This window comes from Neoarius graeffei, chromosome 19 (assembly GCF_027579695.1).
Source record: "Neoarius graeffei isolate fNeoGra1 chromosome 19, fNeoGra1.pri, whole genome shotgun sequence".
NCBI classification, from domain to species: Eukaryota; Metazoa; Chordata; class Actinopteri; order Siluriformes; family Ariidae; genus Neoarius; species Neoarius graeffei.
The window spans coordinates 23,441,739-23,468,351 of NC_083587.1; the positions used below are offsets into that span (position 1 = coordinate 23,441,739).

The 26,613-nt window shown below is 40.9% G+C and overlaps 1 protein-coding gene across 1 annotated transcript in view; it reads right to left on the reverse strand.

Moving 5' to 3' along the window:
* dlec1 (DLEC1 cilia and flagella associated protein) overlaps window positions 1–26,613 on the reverse strand; it is a 70,259-nt gene that overhangs the window by 25,752 nt on the left and 17,894 nt on the right. The window contains exons 8-20 of the mRNA XM_060899881.1: window positions 25,003–25,084; window positions 24,629–24,716; window positions 21,237–21,410; window positions 20,868–21,004; window positions 17,221–17,313; window positions 9,933–10,023; window positions 8,136–8,298; window positions 5,642–5,834; window positions 5,475–5,548; window positions 5,199–5,355; window positions 4,985–5,078; window positions 4,575–4,705; window positions 4,314–4,472 (exon numbers count right to left, since the gene is read on the reverse strand). Coding sequence (XP_060755864.1) covers window positions 4,314–4,472; window positions 4,575–4,705; window positions 4,985–5,078; window positions 5,199–5,355; window positions 5,475–5,548; window positions 5,642–5,834; window positions 8,136–8,298; window positions 9,933–10,023; window positions 17,221–17,313; window positions 20,868–21,004; window positions 21,237–21,410; window positions 24,629–24,716; window positions 25,003–25,084 — 1,636 coding nt within the window. The remainder of the gene's footprint in view (window positions 1–4,313; window positions 4,473–4,574; window positions 4,706–4,984; window positions 5,079–5,198; window positions 5,356–5,474; window positions 5,549–5,641; window positions 5,835–8,135; window positions 8,299–9,932; window positions 10,024–17,220; window positions 17,314–20,867; window positions 21,005–21,236; window positions 21,411–24,628; window positions 24,717–25,002; window positions 25,085–26,613) is intronic.

The following is a 26,613-nucleotide window of genomic DNA, read 5'->3' on the forward strand; positions in this document are numbered from 1 at the left end:
GCACGGAGAGAAAAACCATTTGTTCATGGTTACATTTAATTTTTGTTCTAGTACTTATGCTATAGCCTGCGAGTTGGCCTAGTGGTTCGCGTGTCTGCCTCTCAACCGGGAGATAGCGAGTTCTACTCGCGGTCGGGTCATACCAAAGACCAATGGTACCTACTACCATTTGGCAAGGCACGCTGCAATACAAATGCGAGTGGGGAGTCAAACTCTCGCACTTATCAGAGGACCAGCCCCCCACTGTAACCCTAGCTGTATTGCTGGGTTTCAGTCACGTGACTTTTTTTTTAAAAAGATTTTTTTTGGGCTTTTTCCACCTTTATTGGATAGGACAGTGTAGAGACAGGAAATGAGTGGGAGAGAGACGGGGAGGGATCGGGAAATGACCTCGGGTCGGAATCGAACCCAAGTCCCCGGATTTATGGTATGGCGCCTTATCCACCTGAGCCATGACACCCCCACGTGACTTTTCTTAGCGGTTTTACCAGAAGTGAAATAGCTGGTGGTCTAAACACCTGCCGTAGTGCAAACAACTAGCGATAACTTATCAGAGTACACTCATAATCTAGAAGCCACTTCTGGCTTTAGATATATTCAGAAGATTGCTATGTGCAATGGAATCGACCCCTACAGTCTGGGAAAGAAGGATTTGTCATACGATCTCGAAAACTACCCTTCAGTCGAGTTCCCCAACATCTTGAACTATCTGGTGTTGCAGATGTCCTTCTACACCGCAAAACAGATGAAAGCGTGGAAGAATATGGAGGCTTACAACCTTTTTGTATGTGGCTGGGTAAAGGACCTCGGTATCAAGTCGCTGCCGAATGAATCCTGTATTGTTTTTGCCTGTGTATGGTTATTTTTAAGCTTTTCATTCGTGTCTTTACAACGAAGTTGAAGCGTAAACAAAACAGTTTGCTTGATTCTCACTTGTGTTGGCTTTTATTTCTCAGGTAAATCATTCACAAAGATCATCAGAAAGACCTGGATCTTAGTTAAACAAGACGGAGAAGTGATCACGGCACATTGTAACTGTACAGCTGGGTGGGAATTTTGTCGCGACCTTCATGCATATGGACTTTGTGAGGAATGAGAAGTAAACAAAGAAACAGCTGGGGACTTTAGCGCTTCGTGACTAAAAAAAGTACCGTAAAATAACGACACATAGCAAGAAAAGTCCTTGGAAAACACTAAGGACAGGGATCCCAGCAGTAATTGAAAAAAATAGAGGAATGTAAGAAACTATCAGCAGGGGTCAAGGGGGCTGCAAGCCCCCTGAAGTTGTTGAGATTTTAACATTTAAAGATGCTATAGAACACATTTTTTACATAGATTTAACATAGAAAAGCAACAGAATTTAACAATAATGTGTATCTATTTGATGCCATATTTTGTAATCAATGACATAAGTGGCAAAAAAAAATTGTTATTTATAAAAATTAGATGAAAATGTAGCTTTGAAGAATATACTTCTTCTAACCCGGACACTGTTCCGCTATCTCTTTTATGGACGATATCTTTTTTCCACGACATATTCAGGGCTGTGAAATTGTAAATAATAAATCCGAGGAAAAAAGGGGGGGGGGGGGGGGGGGTCAGGGGGGCACAGCCCCCCAGCATAAGCCAGGGGTCTGGGGCCCACAGGGTCCCAGACACCAAGCCATTTTAGGTGTTATATGGTGTATTCTGAGCATTTCCTGCAAGTAAAAAATTGATCTCAACAAGTAAATATTTGACTAGTCTTGGTCTTCATTTTGCCATATAAAATACCTATCAACAGTTTTCTCTTTTAAAATGAAAGATCCACGTAAAATACCTTGAAATATCTAATAAGTGCCTATGTATTTTATCTCTTAATCAAAATAAAAGTTAAAAAAATGTGTAAATAACAATTTAAAGAAATGTTAATAAAAGAAAACTTGATAGGCCTTTCAAAATGACTTTGTGAAAAATCATGCTCAATATTTAAGTGAGCAATACCTGTTGTCTTCCAAATTACACTTAATTCTTGTATTATGTCCTGGCTTTTTCCAAGAATCTGTCACAATGTCTCTTGTCTACAGAGCAAAAGTTTAAAAAAAACTAATGTTTCTTATCTAATATATTATTTACATCTTTTCTTTTACTTCTGGCTCCTTCTATTCCTCTTTGCATCACTCCCAGCTATTTCTTTCAATTCATCTTTCAGTAAGGCTATTAGTTATTAGTTCTATAGTATTTGCATTCCTCTATTAAAGCTATTTACAAAATGTTCATAGTCTGTCAAACAGCATCTAATGAAAGTCTTTTAATTTTCTTTTCTTTAACACCATCTCTTTCAGTTTTGCAAACTTGTTCTTTTTCATCTTTTCCTTCAGTCTGTCTGTGTGTTCTTTTCTAGCCCTCTTTGCATCTCTCTCAAACACCTCCTTAGCTTTCCTTTTTGATGGCATCTTAACTATGTCTGATCTTGCACCCTGTAAGTACAAAATTCACGTACGCGGTGCCAGGTCACACAATAGCTATTTTTAGCTCTGTCATGCACTCCTGAGCAGTGTTGCCAGATACTGCTGACGTTTTCCAGCCGAAAATATGTTCAAAACCCACCAAAATGCACTTGAAAACGCCCAATCTGGCAACACTGCTCCTGAGTCGCAGTCAAGACGTGTTCCACGCTCAGCTGGCATAAAGCTCTGCGAGTCCGGCTGTATTGAGCCGCCGGTCTCGTGCAAGGTGATTAAAACCGACTAGACCTCCCCAATGATTTTTAATACAAAAATAGACGTTTCGTGAAGATGATATTTTTCGCGACAGAATCTGCGGAAATTTCACAGCCCTGCATATTGAATTAAGTTCAACGCATTAAAAACAAAAGCACGAACGGAGTTAAAACACATTTTCTAGCAAATGGGTGCAGCCATATTGTTTTCTCGTTCTATCGCGTACAGTCTCGCGGTATTTACATCAATTTAACTTCCGAGTGTTCCCGAATGTCAACGAGAACAAACGAAGCTGACAAAAACATCGCTAAACAAGCAAACCAAATCAGAACGTATTCTGCTGGTCATTTTACTTAAACAAACATATTTTTAACGGATATACAAGAGATTTAAAAAAAAAAATCCACCACCACTTTGGCTAGAAAAATAGCGGAATTCCGCTAAATAGCGGATGTCTGGGATCCCTGTGAGGACATAGCTGAGAGGGAGATACAAACCTTTCACCAAGTGATCACTGCAAACTCGAGCATGCTTCGACTCGGCTCCCTTCGATTTCAGTGAGAGGTTCAAAAACCACCTTTCTCAACGTCTTTTTGTGAAATCCTGTGTTCGTTCACCGGTTTTTATTAGTTCAGGAGGAACCCTGAAGAAACTTTTATCAGTTTCACAGTTTGATCGATTCGAACAACCTAAAACAACACAAGCGTAAGGCATTTTTCATGTGAGTAATGCACCTTCTCCTTACAAACGTTTTGTCAGCTGAGCTTCGGTAGACCACCAGCTAAAGTTTTGAATAATTAATGAGGCGGATGTGACGTCACGTGAAACTCAGCAATAGGCGAGAGGCCAAGTGCTATAGAAACGGAGATCAGCGCCACACCCATACGCCTCAAAGAGGTGGTTAGTACTGGGACAGGAGACTGCCTGGGAAGACCAGATTCTGGCATGAGAGGGACTTTGGCTTGACTTATTCTATAACAGTTAATTTGACAAAAAAAAAAAAACAGCTTGTAATCTGCGGCACGGTGGTGTAGTGGTTAGCGCTGTCGCCTCACAGCAAGAAGGTCCGGGTTCAAACCCTGCGGCCGGCGAGGGCCTTTCTGTGTGGAGTTTGCATGTTCTCCCCGTGTCCGCGTGGGTTTCCTCCGGGTGCTCCGGTTTCCCCCACAGTCCAAAGACATGCAGGTTAGGTTAACTGGTGACTCTAAATTGACCGTAGGTGTGAATGTGAGTGTGAATGGTTGTCTGTGTCTATGTGTCAGCCCTGTGATGACCTGGCGACTTGTCCAGGGTGTACCCCGCCTTTCGCCTGTAGTCAGCTGGGATAGGCTCCAGCTCACCTGCGACCCTGTAGAACAGGATAAAGCGGCTACAGATAATGAGATGAGATGAGCTTGTAATCTTACTGAGAATCCACAAAGCCTTTCATCCTGAAGACTTTTCCATGTTACGAAACGTGAAATTTCAGGTACTGGAGTCTCTTTAATACAAAATGATTAGTATTGTTATATGTTAGTGAGACCCTACCTTGAATGAGCTATTTACTGCACCATTTGGTTATTAAATGCCACTAATCAAACAACTTCTGGAACATGAAACTGTTCTGTGTACCTGTCCCTGATTGACTGCAGGGTCAGTCGGCAGCTCTTCCAGGCTCCACTGGGCTTCTAAAGGGCTGCTGTTGCTAATCTGGAGAGTAGAGCAGACTTCCTGACCCAGCTGCAGGAGCCCCAGATCCACACTGGGCACGTTTATAGACAATTCCGGCCCCTGTCACAAAACCAAATTGAATACGAAAGGGAAGATTTGTTCTATTATGTAGAATTAAGCTCAATGTTGGTGAAGTTGGAATGAAATGCAGCTTCCTCTCACCTTAAACGTGACCTCTATGGGCAAGACTACAGGGTTCGAGTGGTGTTGAACATGACACTGAAGTGTGGTGGTTAAGCAACCTGGTCGACCTCCAGTCAAAACCAGATCCATCTCAAAACACTCGTTCGTTTCTACATGGGAACACAGAACGCATGCCGACATGCATGTGATCTGAGATGAGCTTTTAATGCGCTAGTGAATTCTTGATTCTGATTGGTCAGAAATTATAGTGCAAAAAGTCATGCTTATAATATTTAAACATCCTTAGTTATTTTGGCCTTTTCTGAGCTAGTGAGTATCGTAATCAATTTCAGGACAGTAATTTCAGGGATGACTGTAAACTATTTTATTAATGTGCTTTATCGTGAATACTCAAAATAGTTAATATTTATGATGACTGTTATTTTTACCTATTTCCCCTAATGACGGCTCGACCTCAATACTGTGGCAGTCACTGATACACTCCCATTGAAAACAAATTGCTGACTTGCTATAATTCCACATCTGAAACACACACACACACACACACACACACACACATTAGAAAAAGGAACAGATTAAAGGTCTTCGTCACTTTTGCAAAAGATCCTCATTACTAGTTTTCACGCCTCTTTACTACGTTACCTTAAATCCCTTGCGGATTGTGGTGTGTATATAGTGCTCTCCTGGTATGAAGAGGGCGTACGGCTCCAGCAGGATCCTGTACGGCTCAGTGGAGCCTTTAACTTCAAGCTCCATTGAGACCACGTCACCAATCGAGTCTGACTGCTGAGAAGTATGACTTTAAAAAAAAAAAAAGTAAGAACGATCAAGACAGTATTCATGTTCTTGAAAATATAAACATTAAAATAAAAATCATGATTTTATGGGAAAGTTAATGAAATGTTGATGCACTTTTACCTATTGTCATGACTACTCTGCGGATTCGGGACGTTCATTATGACCAGGTGACAGACACTGTGATAATCCCTCAACTAAGAGAGACAAAAAAGAAACTACGTAAATAAATTGCATTGTGTGTCATTGTGTGTGTGTGTGTGTGTGTGTGTGTGTGTGTATATATACACCTCCTCTGGACAGTATGTAAGGAGGAACACATGCTCTTGTGCAGGAGCCAACAGGCCATTCGCTGGAATGATGCTGAAGGCGTTGCCAGTAGCAGCGTGATACTGGATGCGTGATGGTTCTGGAATCTCTCCAGGCAGCAGACATTGCAAGTTAGGCTTCATGATCCGCCACTGGAACGGCAGCTCCAAATGCCTGTCACACATCATAACAAATATAGCAACGACACACTGGACCTGATAAAGCTGCCTTTAATCACCTCCACCAAGGAGGTTATGATTTTGGCCCTGGTTATTTGTCTTTCTTTCTGTTTGACAGTATTGCGCAAAATGTATTGACCCGATTTCCATGAAACTTGTTGGAAAGGTGTAGTATGGGCCAAAGAAGAACCAATTAAATTTTGGAGTGGAACTAAATCACGGTGCAGATCCACCAATGTATTTTTTGTTTCGCTAACGCTGTAAGACACAGGATTTAGCCAGGACAGAAGTCTGCACTTAAAAATGCCATACATATTAAAATCTAGTAGATGGCAGTAAAGTTCAATAGTGACAAAACATAGCCAATGTAGAAATATGATGACTCCATATCACAATCCATATTCATGGGTACCAGTAATCCTCTAGGATACACATATAGAAACATAACTCGAATAATTCTGGAAATATATCCAGACCCACAGTACTGTGCAAAAGTCTTAGGCACCCTATATATATTTGTTCATCCAAACTTTGTTATAGATTTCTATTTTATGACTTCTACATTGGTGGCACAGTGGTGTAGTGGTTAGCTCTGTCGCCTCACAGCAAGAAGGTCCTGGGTTCGAGCCCTGTGGCCGGCGAGGGCCTTTCTGTGTGGAGTTTGCATGTTCTCCCCATGTCCGCGTGGGTTTCCTCCGGGTGCTCCGGTTTCCCCCACAGTCCAAAGACATGCAGGTTAGGTTAACTGGTGACTCTAAATTGACCGTAGGTGTGAATGGTTGTCTGTGTCTATGTGTCAGCCCTGTGATGACCTGGCGACTTGTCCAGGGTGTACCCCACCTTTCTCCCGTAGTCAGCTGGGATAGGCTCCAGCTTGCCTGCGACCCTGTAGAACAGGATAAAGCGGCTACAGATAATGAGATGAATGAGATGGGTCGTCTCACACCAAATACTGACTTTGTTTCATTTATTATGGCTTACTGCTGTTTATAGCATTTTTGTGGCTAATTCTGTGGCGAAGTGAGGCAGTAGCCACTATGTCATCATGTTGTAAGAATGTAAGAATGAGTGTAACAATAGCGCACTGCGCATACGCATTACAATCACCAGAATGGCGAATCGTGATCTCGCGATATGAACAGTTGATCTCACGTTATCAAAGGTACACAAGAACGAATGGCGAAGCCACCATGTCATCATGCTGTAAGAATGAGTGCAACAATAGCGAAACTTCGTAACCAATCGGCACTTATCCTGATCAAGTGCGATTACCCGTTCTACTTCTTGATAAACTTCAGAACCAGAAACAAAATGAGAGAAACCTCGTTATAACTTCGTAGTATCGGAAGATAATTGGCAGATAAAAAGATTAATGAAATTCACCTCGTGGTTCGCCAAGGCTACTGATTCGATATCAAGTAAGTTGTGTTTATTTTAAGAAAATTTTATCTTTTGATTATCACAGATTTTGTTTGGTCCTTCTGAAAGGTCAAATGAAAGGTTTTGTAAGTGGGTTGTTTTTGAGCTTTTTGGCAGATATATTGAAAAGCCGATATCAAACTTCTGCTATTCACTTTAATTTTTTTATTTAATTGTTAATTTTAGCCTTTACACTACACTTGTGAAACAAAATGTGCTCATTAGTACTAAATAATGCTTCTAAGACAATTAATGAACACGTACTTTCTTACTATTTTGAAAAGAGATATAATTCACAGCACTGTATTTTGAACAAAACCACAGTAAACAAAATTGGTAACCAAAATACTCCGAGCCCTGACGCTGCTCACGGCTTGGTGATGCTTGCAGGAGATGAGGCGAGTAGAATCGATAACATGTATATATGCTATATCTACTGTATGGACACGGGATCAGAAAACAGTTTTATTTATAAGCAGTAGCCACATGCACCCGTAGGATACCTATTTTTTTTAAAATGTTGAAACATTTTATTTAATTATTTTAAAGGCATTTTTGATATCCAGCATTTCTTTACATGTGCCGAAGACTTTTGCACAGTACTGTAATCCTTGGTGGAGGTCTGCACTCTCTGAGTGCCCTTCTAGTGCTATATTATTTAGCTACAGTTGACCAAAGAAATGTTTATTTGGATCATGGTATCTGCAAGCATCATCATGATCAAACGAATTATTTCTGTTTTTGTCATAAATAGATTTAGGCTAGCCATGTGCTCAGGTAGTAATAATAACAACGAGATAAACAATAGGCCCATACTGTAGTTTTATAGCAGCGTAAGCATGTGGAATATCTAGTCATTGATGATTGATGTGCTTACGTATTGTTCTTGATCATCACTTTTTTCTGGAGCACAGAGTGCACGTTGGTCGATTCGAATCTTATAAAATGATCAGCAGTCAGGTCACACAGTTCCCCAAGTGCAGGCAGATCCTCACCACCCTCTACTGCCACCAACTCCAGCATGACCAGCTGACCCGTGCCTGTAAATCACACAAATCGCATTCACGAAGTTACTGTATAAACCAGGGTTTTCCCCAAACTCTGTTTGACTCATAAATTGCTGGATAATTATCTGCCAATCTAAATAATTTTAATTTACATATTAAGCAGGGATGAGAGTGCATGTTGAGAAAAAAATCTGAAAAGTAGCGGGGGGGCTGGCCCGCAGGTCCCCAGTGGGGTCCAGGGGCAACGTCTCGGTGAGGGACCAGGGGGCGAAGCTGATGGATTTTGGCGATTTAAACACCCAAAACCCATTAATTTTAGCAATGAAATATATGTATTTTTCTCGAAGTTGATATCCCAATTCAACATGCCATCAACTGAAACTTTTGTATCATGACAAGTGTTCTTTCTTAAATATCATATCCCACCTTGTTTGACTTTTTCAGCATGTTCAGTGCAACCTTTTAGGTTTTGGAACAAGAGACCCATAAGGGTGTATTCAGACCAGGATAGTTCGATAGTTCACTTGCTTTGGTCCGAACCAAATGTTTTTTTTATTTTTTCATTTTGGTGCAGTTCGCTTTCACACTGTATATTTTAGTAAGCGGATCAAAATCTGTCAACAAAGCCATGCGCCCTGAGGTCGTTCAGCTATTGGTCAGAGACGACACGCGCACAAAGCGTTAAGTTCAAAAGTAGTCATGGAGGCTTTCCGTGCTGTTATTCTTTTTAATGTCATCAAAGCTATATGTTTTTTCCAGTTTTTACTGTTTTCACAATTGTGCGATTACTATGCTGTTGTACAAGTAATTTATCAACGACGACGACAAAGGGCAAGGCGGCTACGGAGGATAGCGCTGATGAGCGCACATCATGTTGTGACAGTTCTGGCTCTTCACGCAATAGATGAATTTCTTTTTTGCGTCGCTAGTACCGCCACTTTTTGAAAGAATGTCCCTGATTTTAATGTAGGTCTGACGGAGTTTCTTCACTTTTAGCCGACATTGTTCTGGGGAGCGCGTGAACCCCTTCTCCTTCATTTTCTCACTGAATACAGCAAACACGTCAGCATTTTTGTGTGTTCTCTCCAAAAGCTCAGATATGTGGACATCTGCCCATATATCCACAAGGGTACGCGTTTCTTCCTCGGCCCATGTTTGCCCCCTACTCATTTTTTGTACTCTGTAGTCTAGCCTACCACTGGTCTGAATGACTGAACGACTGTTGTAAGGTTCCCTTGACAACCGAAACAGTGTTTGCACTTTGCGGTGGAGTGTCAAGACTCTGTTTCTCATAATGCTCGACAAACGACGGAAGCTCCCGAGGTACAAAAAAGCAAAACTGTCGGATTAGGTCCGGTCTGCTTTCACACCTCCAAAAGATCCGCACCAGGGTTCCTTTGGTCCGGACCGAGTCCGACCTTGCAGCTCGGTCTCGGTTCGCTTGTTTGGTCCGGACCAGAGTTCGGTGGTTTGTATTCAGACCAACCCAAAAGGTCCGGACCAAGGGAAATTTGGTTCGTTTGGTCCAGACCAAACAACGTAGGTGTGAATACGCCATAAGTTTAAAATGTAGTTGATTTTTTTTTTTTTTTGCATTAGATTTCCATTACTTGTTTGTAATATTAGCTTTGGGGTAAAAGGTATTTCTTTAAAGGCTGGCTCATTACCTTGTATAGAGAAATCCTTCACATGACAGTTGTCACAGATGATGGTGAAGCTCTGAGTGAAGCTTTCAGCAGTCGTGGGGAAGAAAACAACCTGACCAGCAAAACAAAATGAGTTTCACAGAAATAAGGCAAAGGATTCAGTCATAACTCCAGCAGCTAACAGGAGTGAAGGCAAAAGAAAAAAAAAATCATGTCACTGAATGACTAAAATCATCATTTAAAACAAAGTTTATTGTGCATTTCAGTTACAGTGGATATAAAAAGTATACACACCCTGTTAAAATAATGTAAAAAAAATGAGACCATGATAAATAATTTCAAAACTTTTCCCACCTTTAATGTGACCTTTAACCTGTGCAATTCAATTGAAAAACAAACAAATCTGTTAAGGGGGAAAAACATAAAAAAAAGTACAATAAGCTGGTTGCATAAGTGTGCACACCCTTACACTAATATTTTGTTGACACACCTTTTGATTTAATTACAGCATTCAGTCTTTTGGGGTCGGAGTCTATCAGCCTGCCACATCTAGACTTGGCATTATTTGCCCACTTTTCCTTGGAAAAGCGCTCCAAATCTGTCAGATTGTGAGGGCATCTGTTGTGCACAGCCCTCTTCAGGTCACCCCACAGATTTTCAATCGGATTTAGGTCTGGGCTCTGGCTGGGCCATTCCAAAACTTTAATTTTCTTCTGGTGAAGCCATTCTTTTGTTGATTTCGATGTATGCTTGGGGTCAGTGTCGTGCTGAAAGATGAAATTCCGCTTCATCTTCAGCCTTCTAGCAGACCCCTGAAGGTTTTGGGCCAAAATTGACTGGTATTTAGAACTGTTCATAATTCCCTCCACCTTGACTAAAGCCCCTGTTCCAGCTGAAGAAAAACAACCCCAAAACCTGATGCTGCCACCACCATGCTTCACCATGGCTATGGTGTTCTTTTGGTGATGTGCAGTGTTGTTTTTGCGCCAAACATACCTTTTGGAATTGTGGCCAAAAAGTTCAACCTTGGTATTACGTCCCTGGCACTTGTCATGTTTTTTCCTATGTTCATGTTTACTCATATTCATTTAGATACTGGTGTGCCAGCTCCTACAAGTGACTGGTGCAGGACTTCATCCCTCCAATGCACTCCTCCAATCAAGTCTCCCTCTGTCATCGCCAGCAATTGGTGCATTCATCTCCCTCTGCTGTGACCAATCACCTTTCATCTTCCACTCTATATAAGCCAGTTGTTATACTTTGTGTTCAGTCTCTCTTTGCCTCTGTCTCTGCATTCTGTGAGTAGAATGCAGAGGCCTGGCCTACCCTTGTGACGAGGGTAGGCCAGGCAAGTTTGTGGTGGTACACTGCACTCACGCAGGTTAACTGTTGTATAAGGTAGATACATTACAGTGGTGCTTGAAAGTTCGTGAACCCTTTAGAATTTTCTATATTTCTGCATAAATATGACCTAAAACACCATCAGATTTTCACACAAGTCCTAAAAGTAGATAAAGAGAACCCAGTTAAGCAAGTGAGACAAAAATATTATACTTGGTCACTTATTTATTGAGGAAAATGATCCAATATATAAATCTGTTGATGTTTTAGGTCATATTTATGCAGAAATATAGAAAATTCTAAAGGGTTCACAAACTTTCAAGCACCACTGTAGGTAAGTGGGTAAGTGCCATTGTTGTATTTCTTTGAAGCTGTGTTAGTTTAAATTAGAGAGTAGTTAAGTTAGGTAGGAAGTTTTTGGTTTCCTTATATTTGTGTTCGGTTAGTTAAGTTTGATTCCCATAAGTCAGGGGTGGCCAACCAGTTGGAGACCAAGAGCCACATTTTTTACTGTATTACCGCAAAGAGCCACATCATACACATGGGCACACGAACATCACCCATCCCTTCCTCTCTCTCTCTCACACAACACACACACACACACACACCTCTGCTCAGCCAGATTAATAGTAAATGTCACACACCAACATATTTACTCCTACAGTACTAAGACCACAGGCTGAGGCCAGTCATTTTTAACAATGAACATTGTGTGCACTTACTATGCATGCTGCTTAGTGGGACTCATGGCATTACCAAAAAAAAAGCCACACCATACACATGACCACACATGAACATCGCCCCCCCTCGCTCTCTCTCTCACAGACACACATGCACACGCACCTCTGCTCAGCCAGATTAATAGTAAATGTCATACGCCAACATGAGAGAAATTTACTCCTTCAGTCAGTACTAATACCACAGGCCAGTCATTTACAGCAATCAATATTGTGTGCACTTACTATGCATGTTGCTTAGTGGGACTTCTGACATTCCTTGCCTTGAACAATCCTCTTCAAATCTGGCTTGTATTCTGTCGTTGCCACTCGAAGCAGTTCTTTCACATGGGTTTCAGTCAGAACAGAACGATGCTTTGACTTCACGTGTTTCATGGTAGAGAACACAGACTCGCAGACGTATGTTGACCCAAACATTGACTATCTTAAACGCAGCCCGTTTCACATTCGGGTATTTTTCCAATGGCACACTTTTCCAAAACTCAATGGTGCCTTCCCTCAAAACAGGTTTCAGTTGGTCTTCCTCACGAAGATCGATCATCTCCAACTCAGCCGCAGCCTCATCTGTGACAAGCGGGGCTTTCAAACAGTCCATCTCCGCATTGAATGGGTCGACGAGGAACGTAACCTGTGGCCTTTTCAGTTGTATATCACGGAACCGGGTTACAAAGCTTTCGTGCAGATTTTCAATTAGTGTTGCATATCTGGCTCCTTGCTTATTCAGGGAGGCGGGAAGCTTTGAAATGAGCTAATGACGACTGACATATAAGGCAGAATGGCTTGCCATTACGTTCAACAAAAAAGTATAAACTCTCCCACTCTGTTAAAAATGTCCTATGTTCGTCTTCATATTTTCATTTTGCTGTGCATTTTTTCATTGCCATTTTGAGAGGCTACTTGACACAAGATACACCTTGCCCAAAAACTTAGCGATTATCTCACGCACATGCGCATTTGACATGACCTGAAAATACCGTAATGTACCCAAGCAAAGCGAAGATGCATTTGACGAAAATACCATACTGAACTCAAGCAAAGCGCACACGCACATAAAAAAAAACCCCCCACAAACTTCGATATGAACGTAAGAGCCGCATGACACCGGGCAAAGAGCCGCATGCGGCTCGTGAGCCACGGGTTGGCCACCCAAGCCATAAGTGATAGAGTAGTTTTGTTTCGTTTTGTTTGTTTATCTAACTGGCACTTCCCAGCCTCCCTCTGACCTAGGTTATATGTATGCTCTTTTTAAATTCAGTATGTAAATAAATTCACTTTATATGTTACCATCATCTTTTGTTACTCCCTTTTCCCTAGACTTTTAAAAAAGGGGTCGTAACACTTGCAGCCGGTTTCACTAAAGTAGTTTAGACTGGTCTATGGGTTAAGATTGGTCTTAAGTTTCTTTATAGGTCAGTCTAATGCAAGTAAGACAGTTTCACAAAAGTTAAGACTAATTTTTTAAGTCTAATTTTAGGCTTAAAAAGTAAGACACCCTCCCCCCAGTCTAATATGGGTCTAAGGGCTATATCACCATGGTAATAACTGAAATAGTGTGTGAATCAGTGTGTGTGTATGTGTTGTTGTTGTTGTTGTTATTATTATTATTATTATTATTATTATTATTATAATAGTGTTGTTATTGTGTTCTTGTTATTGTGTTCTTATTATTACTATTATTATTATTATTATTATTATTATTACTATTACTATTATTACTGGACATACTTTCTTAAATGAATAAAATTGAATTAAAAAAAAACAGTCAAGCCATAAGTGCCATCAATGTCAATAACTACAAGAAAGCTTGAAATGTTAAGGCAGTGAAGTGCAAGTATGTAATACACAAATTTAGGCTATTATAATCTAACTATAAAGTATCCAATAAAGAACAAACAGTGTAATGCCAGCTTATTCATTTTATTACTTATAAATAATATAAATATATCAATTCATTTATGCATATAATTACATCACCGCTCATCACTTATCTCTCTCTCATACACACACACACACACACACACACACTACTACATCACTCTAAGCGCGAGTCTCTTCAATTTAAGTTGCAGTCGCTCCAAAAGGAAAGACTGCAACTTAAATTGAAGAGACTCGCGCAGATGGAGGAGTGATGTAGATAATAACGGTGACTCGCCTCCGTAGATCTCTATCACCATTTCGGTGGTGACTTTTAGTTTCTTCGCTTTCCCTCCTCCTGTTGGGGGTCCCGTTTTCCGCTTGTATATTTCCTTTTTTGCCTCTGGCACCATATTTTTAAACCTCTTCTGCACAGCTGACACGTCTCGTACCGCAGCGGGGTTAACGCTGTTCACCGCATCGGTGATTTTTTTTTTCCACACCTCGTTTCTTTTTGTTGGTACACTCCTCATTGAATTTCCCCAACAAAACCCCTTTGTAGGAATTAAAAATTCTTCAAGAATGGCTAAATTCTCTGAGTGCGTGAACGGCACTGACCGGTTGCTGTCCGCCATTTTTTTTGTTTGTTTGTTTGTTTTGAAAAGAGTCTTAAATTACCAACAATCCTTTGCGGCATAGTACGACTTAAGATAGTCAGAGTCTTAACTGCTTTGTGCAACAGTTTTTGTTAGACGTCTATGCTAAGTCCGACTATACCCTCTGTCTAAGTTATAGTCATAGTCTATCTTAGTGAAACCGGCTCTTGGTTTCATCAGACCATAACACATTTTCCCATATGCTTTTGGGAGGGTTGATGTATTTTTTTGCTAAATTGAGCCGGGCCTGGATGTTTTTCTTTGTAAGAAAAGGCTTCCGTCTTGTGACCCTACCCCATAGTGCAGACATATGGAGAATACGGGAGATTGTTGTCACATGTAGTACACAACCAGTACTTGCCAGAAATTCCTGCAGCTCCTTCAGTGTTGCTGTCGGCCTCTTGGCAGCCTCCCTGACCAGTTTTCCTCTTGTCTTTTCATCAATTTTGGAGGGACGTCCAGTTCTCGGTAATGCCACTGTTGTCCCATATTTTCTCCACTTCTTGATGACTGTCTTCACTGTGCTCCATGGTATATCTAATGCTGTGGAAATGTTTTTGTCCCCTTCTCCTGACTGATACCTTTCAACAATGAGATCCCTCTGACGCTTTGTAAGCTCTCTGTGAACCCTGGCTTTTGCTGGAGGAGCAACTGAGTAAATGTCTGAACTTTATTGGGGTTAATCAGAGTCATTTTAATTGATGGCAGGTGTGAACCCAAAAAGACTGATTGCTGTAATTAAATCAAAAGGGGCTTCAACAAAGTATTAGTTTAAGGGTGTGCACGCTTACAGTTAGGTACATAAATATTTGGACAGAGACAACATTTTTCTAATTTTGGTTCTGTACATTACCACAATGAATTGTGAACAAAACAATTCAGATGCAGTTGAAGTTCAGACTTTCAGCTTTAATTCAGTGGGTTGAACAAAATGATTGCATAAAAATGTGAGGAACTAAAGCATTTTTTAAACACAATCCCTTCATTTCAGGGGCTCAAAAGTAATTGGACAAATTAAATAATTGTAAATAAAATGTTCATTTCTAATACTTGGTTGAAAACCCTTTGTTGGCAATAACTGCCTGAAGTCTTGAACTCATGGACATCACCAGACGCTGTGTTTCCTCCTTTTTAATGCTCTGCCAGGCCTTTACTGCAGCGGTTTTCAGTTGCTGTTTGTTTGTGGGCCTTTCTGTCTGAAGTTTAGTCTTTAACAAGTGAAATGCATGCTCAGTTGGGTTGAGATCAGGTGACTGACTTGGCCATTCAAGAATATTCCACTTCTTTGCTTTTATAAACTCCTGGGTTGCTTTGACTCTATGTTTTGGGTCATTGTCCATCTGTATTATGAAACGCCGACCAATCGGTTTGGCTGGATTTGAGCACACAGTATGCCTCTGAATACCTCAGAATTCATCCGGCTGCTTCTGTCCTGTGTCACATCAATAAACACTAGTGACCCAGTGCCACTGGCAGCCATGCATGCCCAAGCCATCACACTGCCTCCGCCGTGTTTTACAGATGATGTGGTATGCTTTGGATCATGAGCTGTACCACGCCTTCACCATACTTTTTTCTTTCCATCATTCTGGTAGAGGTTGATCTTGGTTTCATCTGTCCAAAGAATGTCCTTCAGAACTATGCTGGCTTTTTTAGATGTTTTTTAGCAAAGTCCAATCTAGCCTTTTTATTCTTGAGGCTTATGAGTGGCTTGCACCGTGCAGTGAACCCTCTGTATTTACTTTCATGCAGTCTTCTCTTTATGGTAGATTTGGATATTGATACGCCTACCTCCTGCAGAGTGTTGTTCACTTGGTTGGCTGTTGTGAAGGGGTTTCTCTTCACCATGGAAATTATTCTGCGATCATCCACCACTGTTGTCTTCTGTGGGCACCCAGGTCTTTTTGCATTGATCAGTTCACCAGTGCTTTCTTTCTTTCTCAGGATGTACCAAACTGTAGATTTTGCCACTCCTAATATTGTAGCAATTTCTCGGATGGGTTTTTTCTGTTTTCGCAGCTTAAGGATGGCTTGTTTCACCTGCATGGAGAGCTCCTTTGACCGCATGTTTTCTTCACAGCAAAATCTTCCAAATGCAAGCACCACACCTCAAATCAACTCCAGGCCTTTTGTCTGCTTAACTGAGAATGACATAACGAAGGAATTGCCCACACCTGCCCATGAAATAGCCTTTGAGTCAATTGTCCAATTACTTTTGGTCCCTTTAAAAACAGGGTGGCACATGTTAAGGAGCTGAAACTCCTAAACCCTTCATCCAATTTTAATGTGGATACCCTCAAATGAAAGCTGAAAGTCTGGACGTTATGTCCATGTCCATTATATAACTATAACTTGAATATGTTTCAGTAAACAGGTAAAAAAACAAAATTTGTGTCAGTGTCCAAATATATATGGACCTAACTGTATGCAACCAGCTTATTATACATTTTTAATTTTTTTCCCCCAACAGATTTGTTCATTTTTCAATTGAATTGTACAGGTTATAGGTCACATTAAAGGTGGGAAAAGTTTTGAAATTATTTATCGTGGTCTCATTTTTTTACATCAGAAAAACCGATCATTTTAACAGGGTGTGTAGACTTTTTATATCCACTGTAACTGTGGCATATTTATGCAAAAAATGCCCACTGAATAAGATTTATTACAGATATTCATAGTATTAATGAATATTTATATGTATTACGGTAATTAAACTCTTACCTGCATGACCTCAGCCTGGCCTGGGAGCATGCGGAACAGAGAGGGGCCGACTGCAAACGGAGGCTCTTCTGCGAAGCAGGATTTCACTGCAGACTGAGAAAATGCACCAATACAATACGTCATACAATATTAATCATCCTGTGTATTAAAACACTGCAAATACTGCAGCGTCTTTCATACTACTGAGTGCTGTTGAAATCTCAAATCTGTTTGATCGTTCAGAAGGTGATTACTTTTCTATGACAGCAGCTCTGACGATAGTTCTGCAAGGTTTATATTAACATGTTACCGTTTCTATAGTAATAGCTCATTTACAGGAACTTATATGATGTTGACACTCCACATGATCTGATACTAATAAGAAAGGGGGATTTTTTCTTTAAAAATGTGTTTTCTGTAAGGAGACACTTATTTAGCATTGATGGAAGGAGTCTCCAGTGTCAATACTTTGTAACTATCAGTATGTTTTCTGCCATGGGAAAGTCTTTACTTTCTGGTGTCCTGGTTACATGATGAAGTGTGGTTTTTTTCTTTCTTATAAACTTCAAGAAAGAGAAAAAATAGGTACCCTATGGGTACATGTGGCAACTGCTTATAAATAAAATGGTTTTCTGATACCATGTCCAGACGGTAAATATAGCATATATATTTACTCTATGAGGCAGTAGCCACAAAAATGAAGCATAATCCAAAAATTAACAATTTAAAAATTACCGAAGTAAAATATACCAAGTGTCTGTACTTTATATTATTCTACTCTTACCTCTTACCGTTTTCGAAACTGAAACCTCTGAACCGAGGCTGACATACACACACTGTCGCCATGACCCAAACTCTTATTTCCCGGAAAAGGCCCGGCGCTAGAGCTCAGTGGTCTCAATACTCTTTTCGACAACTTCCTGTAACAATTCGGAAGTGCGTCACATCGACATCACACATGGGACCACTGGCCGAAGAATATATTTTAAAATACAAACGCACTTTCCTTCGATAATAAGCATAAACATGTCTGAAAGCGATTTCTTTTTGTCATTTATTTCGAATGGTGGGCGGCACGGTGGTGTAGTGATTAGTGCTGTCGCCTCACAGCAAGAAGGTCCGGGTTCGAGCCCCGTGGCCGGCGAGGGCCTTTCTGTGCGGAGTTTGCATGTTCTCCCCGTGTCCGCGTGGGTTTCCTCCGGGTGCTCCGGTTTCCCCCACAGTCCAAAGACATGCAGGTTAGGTTAACTGGTGACTCTAAATTGAGCGTAGGTGTGAATGTGAGTGTGAATGGTTGTCTGTGTCTATGTGTCAGCCCTGTGATGACCTGGCGACTTGTCCAGGGTGTACCCCGCCTTTCGCCCGTAGTCAGCTGGGATAGGCTCCAGCTTGCCTGCGACCCTGTAGAACAGGATAAAGCGGCTAGAGATAATGAGATGAGATTTCGAATGGTGAAACGAATTGTATACACTCACTGGCCATTTTAATAGGAACACCTGTATGCATATGTGCATGCGCAGTGCGCTATTGTTACACTCATTCTTACATTCTTACAACATGATGAAATAGTGGCTCCTGCCTCTATGAGGCAGGAGCCACAAAAAGAAAGGCTGGTGAGGGAATATTTATTGCTGCTATAATGTGTGATGATATGAAAATCTAACATCATACGTAACTATAAACGGATAAAGAGTATGACGTTTAGTTTAACCCTTTGATTCAAAACATGGCTCAAAAGTGACCCGGCTGAGTTTTTATCTTCTATATCTTTGCAATAAATTAATTCCATCATTCAGTATTCAAGGTCTTCCTCAATTAACTTGTTTTTGATCATCATACATCCTTATTTTATTTTTTCCTTTCTTACTTTCTGAATAAAAACCCTTTTTGTATCACTACCCTTCGAATGCACAACATGGGTCAAAAACGACCTGCATTCATTTTCCAGGTTATTTCATGTATGGCTGAGTGTTTCTATGATAGACTTTTGAAATAAATTCATTTTGTCATTTACTTTTCCAAATATGCAGTAAATATCTTGTTTTTGTTTAGCACAAATCATCATTTTTATTTTTCCTTTCTTAAGTTATGAACAAGCACAGCTTTTGTAATTCTACATCAAGTGTACACACATGGGTCAGAACCGACCCGCATGCATTTACTCCAGCGTTTGGTGGGAACTGTGAATTGTGCTTGTGTCAGACATTTCACAGCTCAGCACAGCGCCCTTTGCCCATCTCATACATGCAAGTAACGTTTTTCAATTGTTCTAACATTACCTTAGAAAAAAATTGATTATGTTTAGGTTCCCTTGAGAGTGAGTCGATTACTTGTCAGAAAGTTACAAGTAATTACTATTAGCTACTGAGCTGTTGACATATTCTACTTTAGTTAGCTAATTTTATTGTAGTTGGCTTAGCTAACTACATAGTTAATAAATAAATAACTGGCCCCATTCACTGCTAAAGTAATTACTTGAAACAAATTATTATTATTATTATTATTATAGTATTAAGACATTTAATTTTAAATCACACTTGGATGACCCATGTGTAGTAATATAAAAAGTATTTTTGTTCATAAAGTAGGAAAGAAAAAAATTAAATTAATGATTTGTGGTAATTAAAAACAAGATATTTAAAGAATACTTTGAATATTCAATCATAAAATAAATTGATTTCAAAAGATAGAGCAAAGAAAAACTCAGTCAGCATGAAATAACCTGGAAAATGAATGCGGGTCATTTTTGACCCATGTTGTGCATTAGAAGGGGTGTGCATATGTTTTGCATCAAAGGGTTAATTTAGAGTTTATTGCGATTTACACAAATGCACTGCAGTACAGGTACATCGGAATTATTGAGCAATTTCCACAAGTCAGCTTCATAGACATTATTATTAAAAAAAAAAAGGTGGGGGAATTACAAAAAGTATGAAACATACATTCTAAAATTTAAAAACACTAATACGCAATCAAGTGGCACGGTGGTGTAGTGGTTAGCGCTGTCGCCTCACAGCAAGAAGGTCCGGGTTCGAGCCCCGTGGCCGGCGAGGGCCTTTCTGTGTGGAGTTTGCAGGTTCTCCCCGTGTCCGCGTGGGTTTCCTCCGGGTGCTCCGGTTTCCCCCACAGTCCAAAGACATGCAGGTTAGGTTAACTGGTGACTCTAAATTGACCGTAGGTGTGAATGTGAGTGTGAATGGTTGTCTGTGTCTATGTGTCAGCCCTGTGATGACCTGGCGACTTGTCCAGGGTGTACCCCGCCTTTCGCCCGTAGTCAGCTGGGATAGGCTCCAGCTTGCCTGCGACCCTGTAGAACAGGATAAAGCGGCTAGAGATAATGAGATGAGATGAAAAAAAACCCTAATAAATATCTATCTGAAGTGCGATTGCACATATTGAGCATTACACAAATCGAGTGAGTATTGCACATTTTGGTTGAGGAGGTAGAAATAGAAGTTAGAAAATCCAGTTATATTGCACATGGAAATGTTTTTTTTGGGGGAAGAGAAGAGAGTAATTTAATAACCTTAATAAATTAACATTTTTCATTTAAACACTGTTGACAAGGTGCTGTGGTATAAGATGAATAAAACACTTCAGGACATGCTGTTGTTGGAAAATAAACAACTTCACTATGGTGAAGCATCGTGTTATGTATGTAACTTTACCCTGAGGCTGGACGCAGGCCACTGACTTTTGGGCATAATGCAGAACGTTCCAGCACTATGACCATCGTTACGGTACACCACATTCGTGTACTTCACCCCTCCGACCAGGCAGTAGCCTACATCCAGAACAGCAGGCACTGGGAAGGAGAAATCAGAAACACGGGCAGATTAAGTCATTCAAACACCATTCATTTCCTGTTTAGTGTCAAAGTCTTTTTCAGGAATGAATGTGTGAGTGAGCCAGTTTTATAGCAATTAGAAAATTAATTTCAAACTCCCTCAAATATTGGCACAAAAGTATAAATTTGTGTCTGGTTTCCAAGTCATTTTTTAAACAAGTAAGAAACGAAGCTCTTTCCATTGACCTACATGTGAGTACTGGCGGGGGTCTGTGGGCCTCCAATGGAATAATCAGAGGATATGGTGACTGTGTCTCGACCACCAGGAAGTCCTCATAATCAGCCAGAGAGTCGGGGGCAAAGCGCACCGTGTACTGGCAACTCATTCCAGGAGCTACGATGCCGCCATCACCAGGGAACCTGCCTGAGGAACCACATTTCTCTTAGATACATATCCTACAAATTCCTAAACAAGCAGAAAAGATACACTAGATTAAAATCCTGAAACAAGTCAGAAGAAACATGATCAGTTCATGCAGATCACCTTGATGCAGGACTGTGATTAATATACTGCAACTAGGTTGATATGAATTGTAAACAGTTTTTCATCTGTAGATGGCAATATTTTCCTAAAATGACCAGCTGATCAGGTCAGGGTTCTTAAAGGTCTCATTGCATCGTTTTTTCATTAATTGTGCGGTGGTCTCGAGTATGAATGAATGCCCTGTGAGCCGGTTTTGGTGAAAAAAATGCTGTGGTTCTCCTGTTTCAGGCTGTTCTAGTTTGGTGGAGGAGTGGGTGGCGGGAGAACGACAGGATTTCAGCTCTTACTCATTAATATTCATGACATGTTAACGTGTTACCTCTGATTGGCTAACAGCAATCAGTAAACGTGTTACCTCTGATTGGCTAACAGCACTGTGACGCTACCTCCAGTGGGTCAGAACAAGCGGATGTGGGTGTCTTTGTAAAAACTGTTTTGATTGGCTGTTATGGTCTCGACATCGATGTTTTGACCAATAACAATGTAGATAACACAAATTTTACATCACATTCAATGAGATTTAAACGAGACTAAAGATGGCGACTTACAAATAATATGTAAACATCGTTGGAGTTAATAAAGTTTGAACAGCATGAAGGAACATACCCCAACCCCCTGAAATTAATTAAAAAAAATTCTCAACAGATTTGGCATAATATAAAAAGCTTGTTTTTTACTCAGAAAAAGCGGAAAACTCTCATCCCTGCCTAGCTTGTGACCATGTCATGCATGCTAACGTGGAGAATATGAACATGCTATTTTGTAACAAAAACCTTTGAACAAAAAGTTCATGTTTTACTTACAGCTTGTGAGCTGGTGGTCGATCGTCTTGACGGCACAGATCCAGGGATTAAAAACAACCTCGAAGCAAAACCACTACTGAAGGCAACGAAGTTTGAAAAGTCACTGTGGTTGAAATGATCAGAACACCGTACTAACGTTGCATTATACTTTGCTGGTGGTGTTCCAAAGATAAATTCCAACCATTTCTTCTTCACCTCTTCTATCTTGGGCAAGAAATGCAACGCTGATGTCTTACTGCCACAAATAACACAGGCACAAACTTGTTCAGACATGTTTTCAGCTTGCTGTTAGGTCCTCTTTGTTATAGGGATGGCGAAAACTAAAAAAAATCTTGACCGACCACCGAGCCTCATTAGCCGGTTAAAGTCGGTTAACCTATGAGTTTAACAGGGATGCAAACAGCGCGCCTTTTTCACGGCTCGTGCAGATCCGATTTTTTTTTGGGGGGGGGGGGGGTTGGAGTGTCTGAATAATTTCATCAGAGTAAATTCTGTATTAAAATTACTACATAAGCAAATGCCGTTACAGTCCATGAAAAAGCCGTGAAAAAGTCGGCATCTGCGCCTTTAGTTTGTGTGGAGAGATATGATCTGCAATAACATGCATTGTTGGCTACAGACCGAAACATACTTTCAGAATGCACTGGCCAAGGCAGGACTAAACTCGATGTGCCTTATAATAATCTCATCTCATCTCATTATCTCTAGCCGCTTTATCCTTCTACAGGGTCGCAGGCAAGCTGGAGCCTATCCCAGCTGACTACGGGCGAAAGGCGGGGTACACCCTGGACAAGTCGCCAGGTCATCACAGGGCTGACACATAGACACAGACAACCATTCACACCTACGGTCAATTTAGAGCCACCAGTTAACCTAACCTGCATGTCTTTGGACTGTGGGGGAAACCGGAGCACCCGGAGGAAACCCACGCGGACACGGGGAGAACATGCAAACTCCACACAGAAAGGCCCTCGCCGGCCCTGGGGCTCGAACCCGGACCTTCTTGCTGTGAGGCGACAGCGCTAACCACTACACCACCGTGCCGCCCCTTATAATAATAATAATTAAAAAAAAAAAAAAACAGAATAGTAATTTGTAAGCTAAAAAGCCTGTGTCTACACTTTTCTTCTTTTGCCGAGTGGCAGCTGTGTTCAACTGGGGCGGGACATGACTGAATGGGTGTTTCTGATTTGTCAGCTGTCTTTAACTGGGGCGGGAGGGCAGGACATGACTGAATGGGTGTTTCTGATTTGTCAGCTGTCGTTCTTACACCGCATGTCATGCCCCAAGCGTTTACAACACAGAATTCCAGGTTCTCCGCTCCAAAATCGGCAGCTTCAAAACGATTTTTTTTTTTTTCACCGACAACCAAAAAAAAATTAACCGGTTGACGTTGATTCGGTCAAACGGTCATCGGTTAACATCCCTACTTCGTTAGCTACTGACGAGATGGGCTCTGCTATCTCTCCTCACGCTTAAATCCGAACTTTCTTCCCGTGGGCGGTCGCAAGCCAAGGTGGGCGAGGCCATGAATACTAATTTTCGAAGTGACGTAAGTTTGTATGGCTTTTTCAGATCTGCTCGTTTTTCCGACTATTTTCTTTCATAAGCTAATACAGGGAATGGGAGTAGAATTACATTTTCACATGCAGCATGCATATGCAACTCGGAGTGAACTATGGTATTTCAAAAAGAGCCAGTATTAAACGCTTTTGGTGGAAGGGCACCTTTAAACCTTGCACAACCAGGGATCACTTTAACTGTAAAATTAATTCCATGGATCTCCTCAGTAGAGAAAGCAGGCAAAAAAAAATATATATATATATTATATTGTCTGTTTATGTGAGCGCTTTTGAGTTATTGAAATTGTATCAGTTCAAGTGACCAGTCAAACAGGCTATTAATTATAAGAACTCAATAATAAATGCCAATTTGGTAATGGTGGGTTGTGATTTAAAAAAAATGTAAAAAAAAAAATCACACACACCCTGGCTATGCTTCACGGACCTCTGGGACTCCCTCGGCCCCGTTTTGAGAACCACAGTGATGGGTGAAGGCAAAACAAATATTTTTGGCTCGCCAGATTTGATTTTATTGTTATAACTTATTAGACATTTCTAAGTCATAATTTAGTGATTGCTTCAGTCGCACTTAGGTTTAAATGTTTATAGTTTGGTTCTGAATTAAACAGAAAACTAAATGAATATTATGAGAAGCGATATTTGAAAATGTAATTGAAATATTATGTATTCTTAAGCAGTATATTCGTAGTGGGACACTGTTTTTGATCCTCACCTAGACCAATAGAGAAGTGTGGAGTGGTGGGTGGGATGACACGCACATGACGGCTGGCGGCGGTCATGTTCCTCAGTTCCACTGTGGTCTAAATGAGACAGAACGTACTGTACCATTAAAAACTGAAAAGCTACGATTACAGCAAAACAATAGTGAATATCTAATAAATGGTAGTGTCTAACTGATAACCGCTATTATTCTCTTTGAGAAAAATAACCCCAAACTGCACATAACAATAATTGTGATAAACAATGCGGTTATTAACAGGTGATGGAATCAAATCGGAAGTCTAAAACTTGTCACTTAAATAAGTTGTGGTTCACTTACAGTTTAGAATTTGTGAGAATGTTATGAGACAGCTTATCTCACAGTACCTCATAGACGTCTCCAATTCGGTAGTCAGTGAACAGGACTACAGGTGGGTTGGCGATGAAAATCGGCACAGGATCTTCAGGGCTGGAGATAAAGAGGAGTGAAGTCAGAGCCCTGGTTTATTGCCATGAACAATATGGCAAATACAACAGAAGGCTTTCATGCTCAGCAGAGACAAATGAAGTTGCGTCCCATCAGCCAGTGAGCAGGTTTGTCAAGCAGGACCACAAGAACAAAAAAACCCACAGGACAAACAAAGATGTGCAGCTGGACTGGTGTTGTTGGATAAAGTGAGTTAAGCACAGAGGTGGACAAAGTACCCAACTTCATTACTTAAGTCCAAGTACAGATCCCACTGGTCAAATGTGACTCCGATACAAGTGAAAGTTCTCCAGTCAAATTTTTACTGAAGTTAAAGTACTGAAGTACTTGCTTTTAAAAATACTTAAGTATTAAAAGTACATTTTCTGTCAACGCATTGTTGTATTATTGCCACAACACTTACAAACCCTAATGCTTCTGAAGCAACCGACTGGATTTACTGACTAGCTTGTAGAACCGGTAGAATAAACACCTGGTAGAAATGTTACAAAATGAAACACGACTGAACTGAAAAAAAAAAGCCATTGTCATTTTTTTTTTTTAATTTGTAACACTCCTCCCCACGGCACGGTGGTGTAGTGGTTAGCACTGTCGCCTCACAGCAAGAAGGTCCAGGTTCGAGCCCCATGGCCAGCGAGGGCCTTTCTGTGTGGAGTTTGCAGGTTCTCCCCGTGTCCGCGTGGGTTTCCTCCGGGTGCTCCGGTTTCCCCCACAGTCCAAAGACATGCAGGTTAGATTAACTGGTGACTCTAAATTGACCGTAGGTGTGAATGTGAGTGTGAATGGTTGTCTGTGTCTATGTGTCAGCCCTGTGATGACCTGGCGACTTGTCCAGGGTGTACCCTGCCTTTCGCCCGTAGTCAGCTGGGATAGGCTCCAGCTTGCCCGCGACCCTGTAGAACAGGATAAAGCAGCTAGAGATAATGAGATTAGATGAGATGAGATGAGATGAGACACTCCTCCCCACCTGCACAAAGCAGTATGGTAGTGTTCTGACCCAGCTCTGGCAGTGTGTGCACACACACATGTATATATGTACTGTATGTTAATCAGGAAGATGGTGGAATAGCTGTAAATGCAGCTTGCTCAGAAAATAAAAAATGACAATCCAACCTGCTTAAAACCCAGGTCCACACCTTGAGTGTAATAACTGCCCAACAGCAACACTGCTTTTAGCAAGACAAAAAAATGCAAGACCATCATCTCACATCAAAACAAAAAATTCCAGCAATTTGTTGTGACGGACTAGTGCAATACTGTCCATCTCACAGGTCTCGTGTGTGTGTGCGCGTGTGCGCACACGTAAGTATGTATTCATGCATATATGAATCTGCCTGTGGAATCATTGTAGTTTAATGTTAAGCTAGCTAGTCAGTGAAACTCCACCTGACATGCTAGCAAACTCTTTTCAAACTCAAAATCATATTGGGTAGCTAACGTTACTAGAAAAGAAAGATTTCTACATTCTGTTTATTTGGCAAGATTATGCTAAAGCATATTTCTGAAAGGAC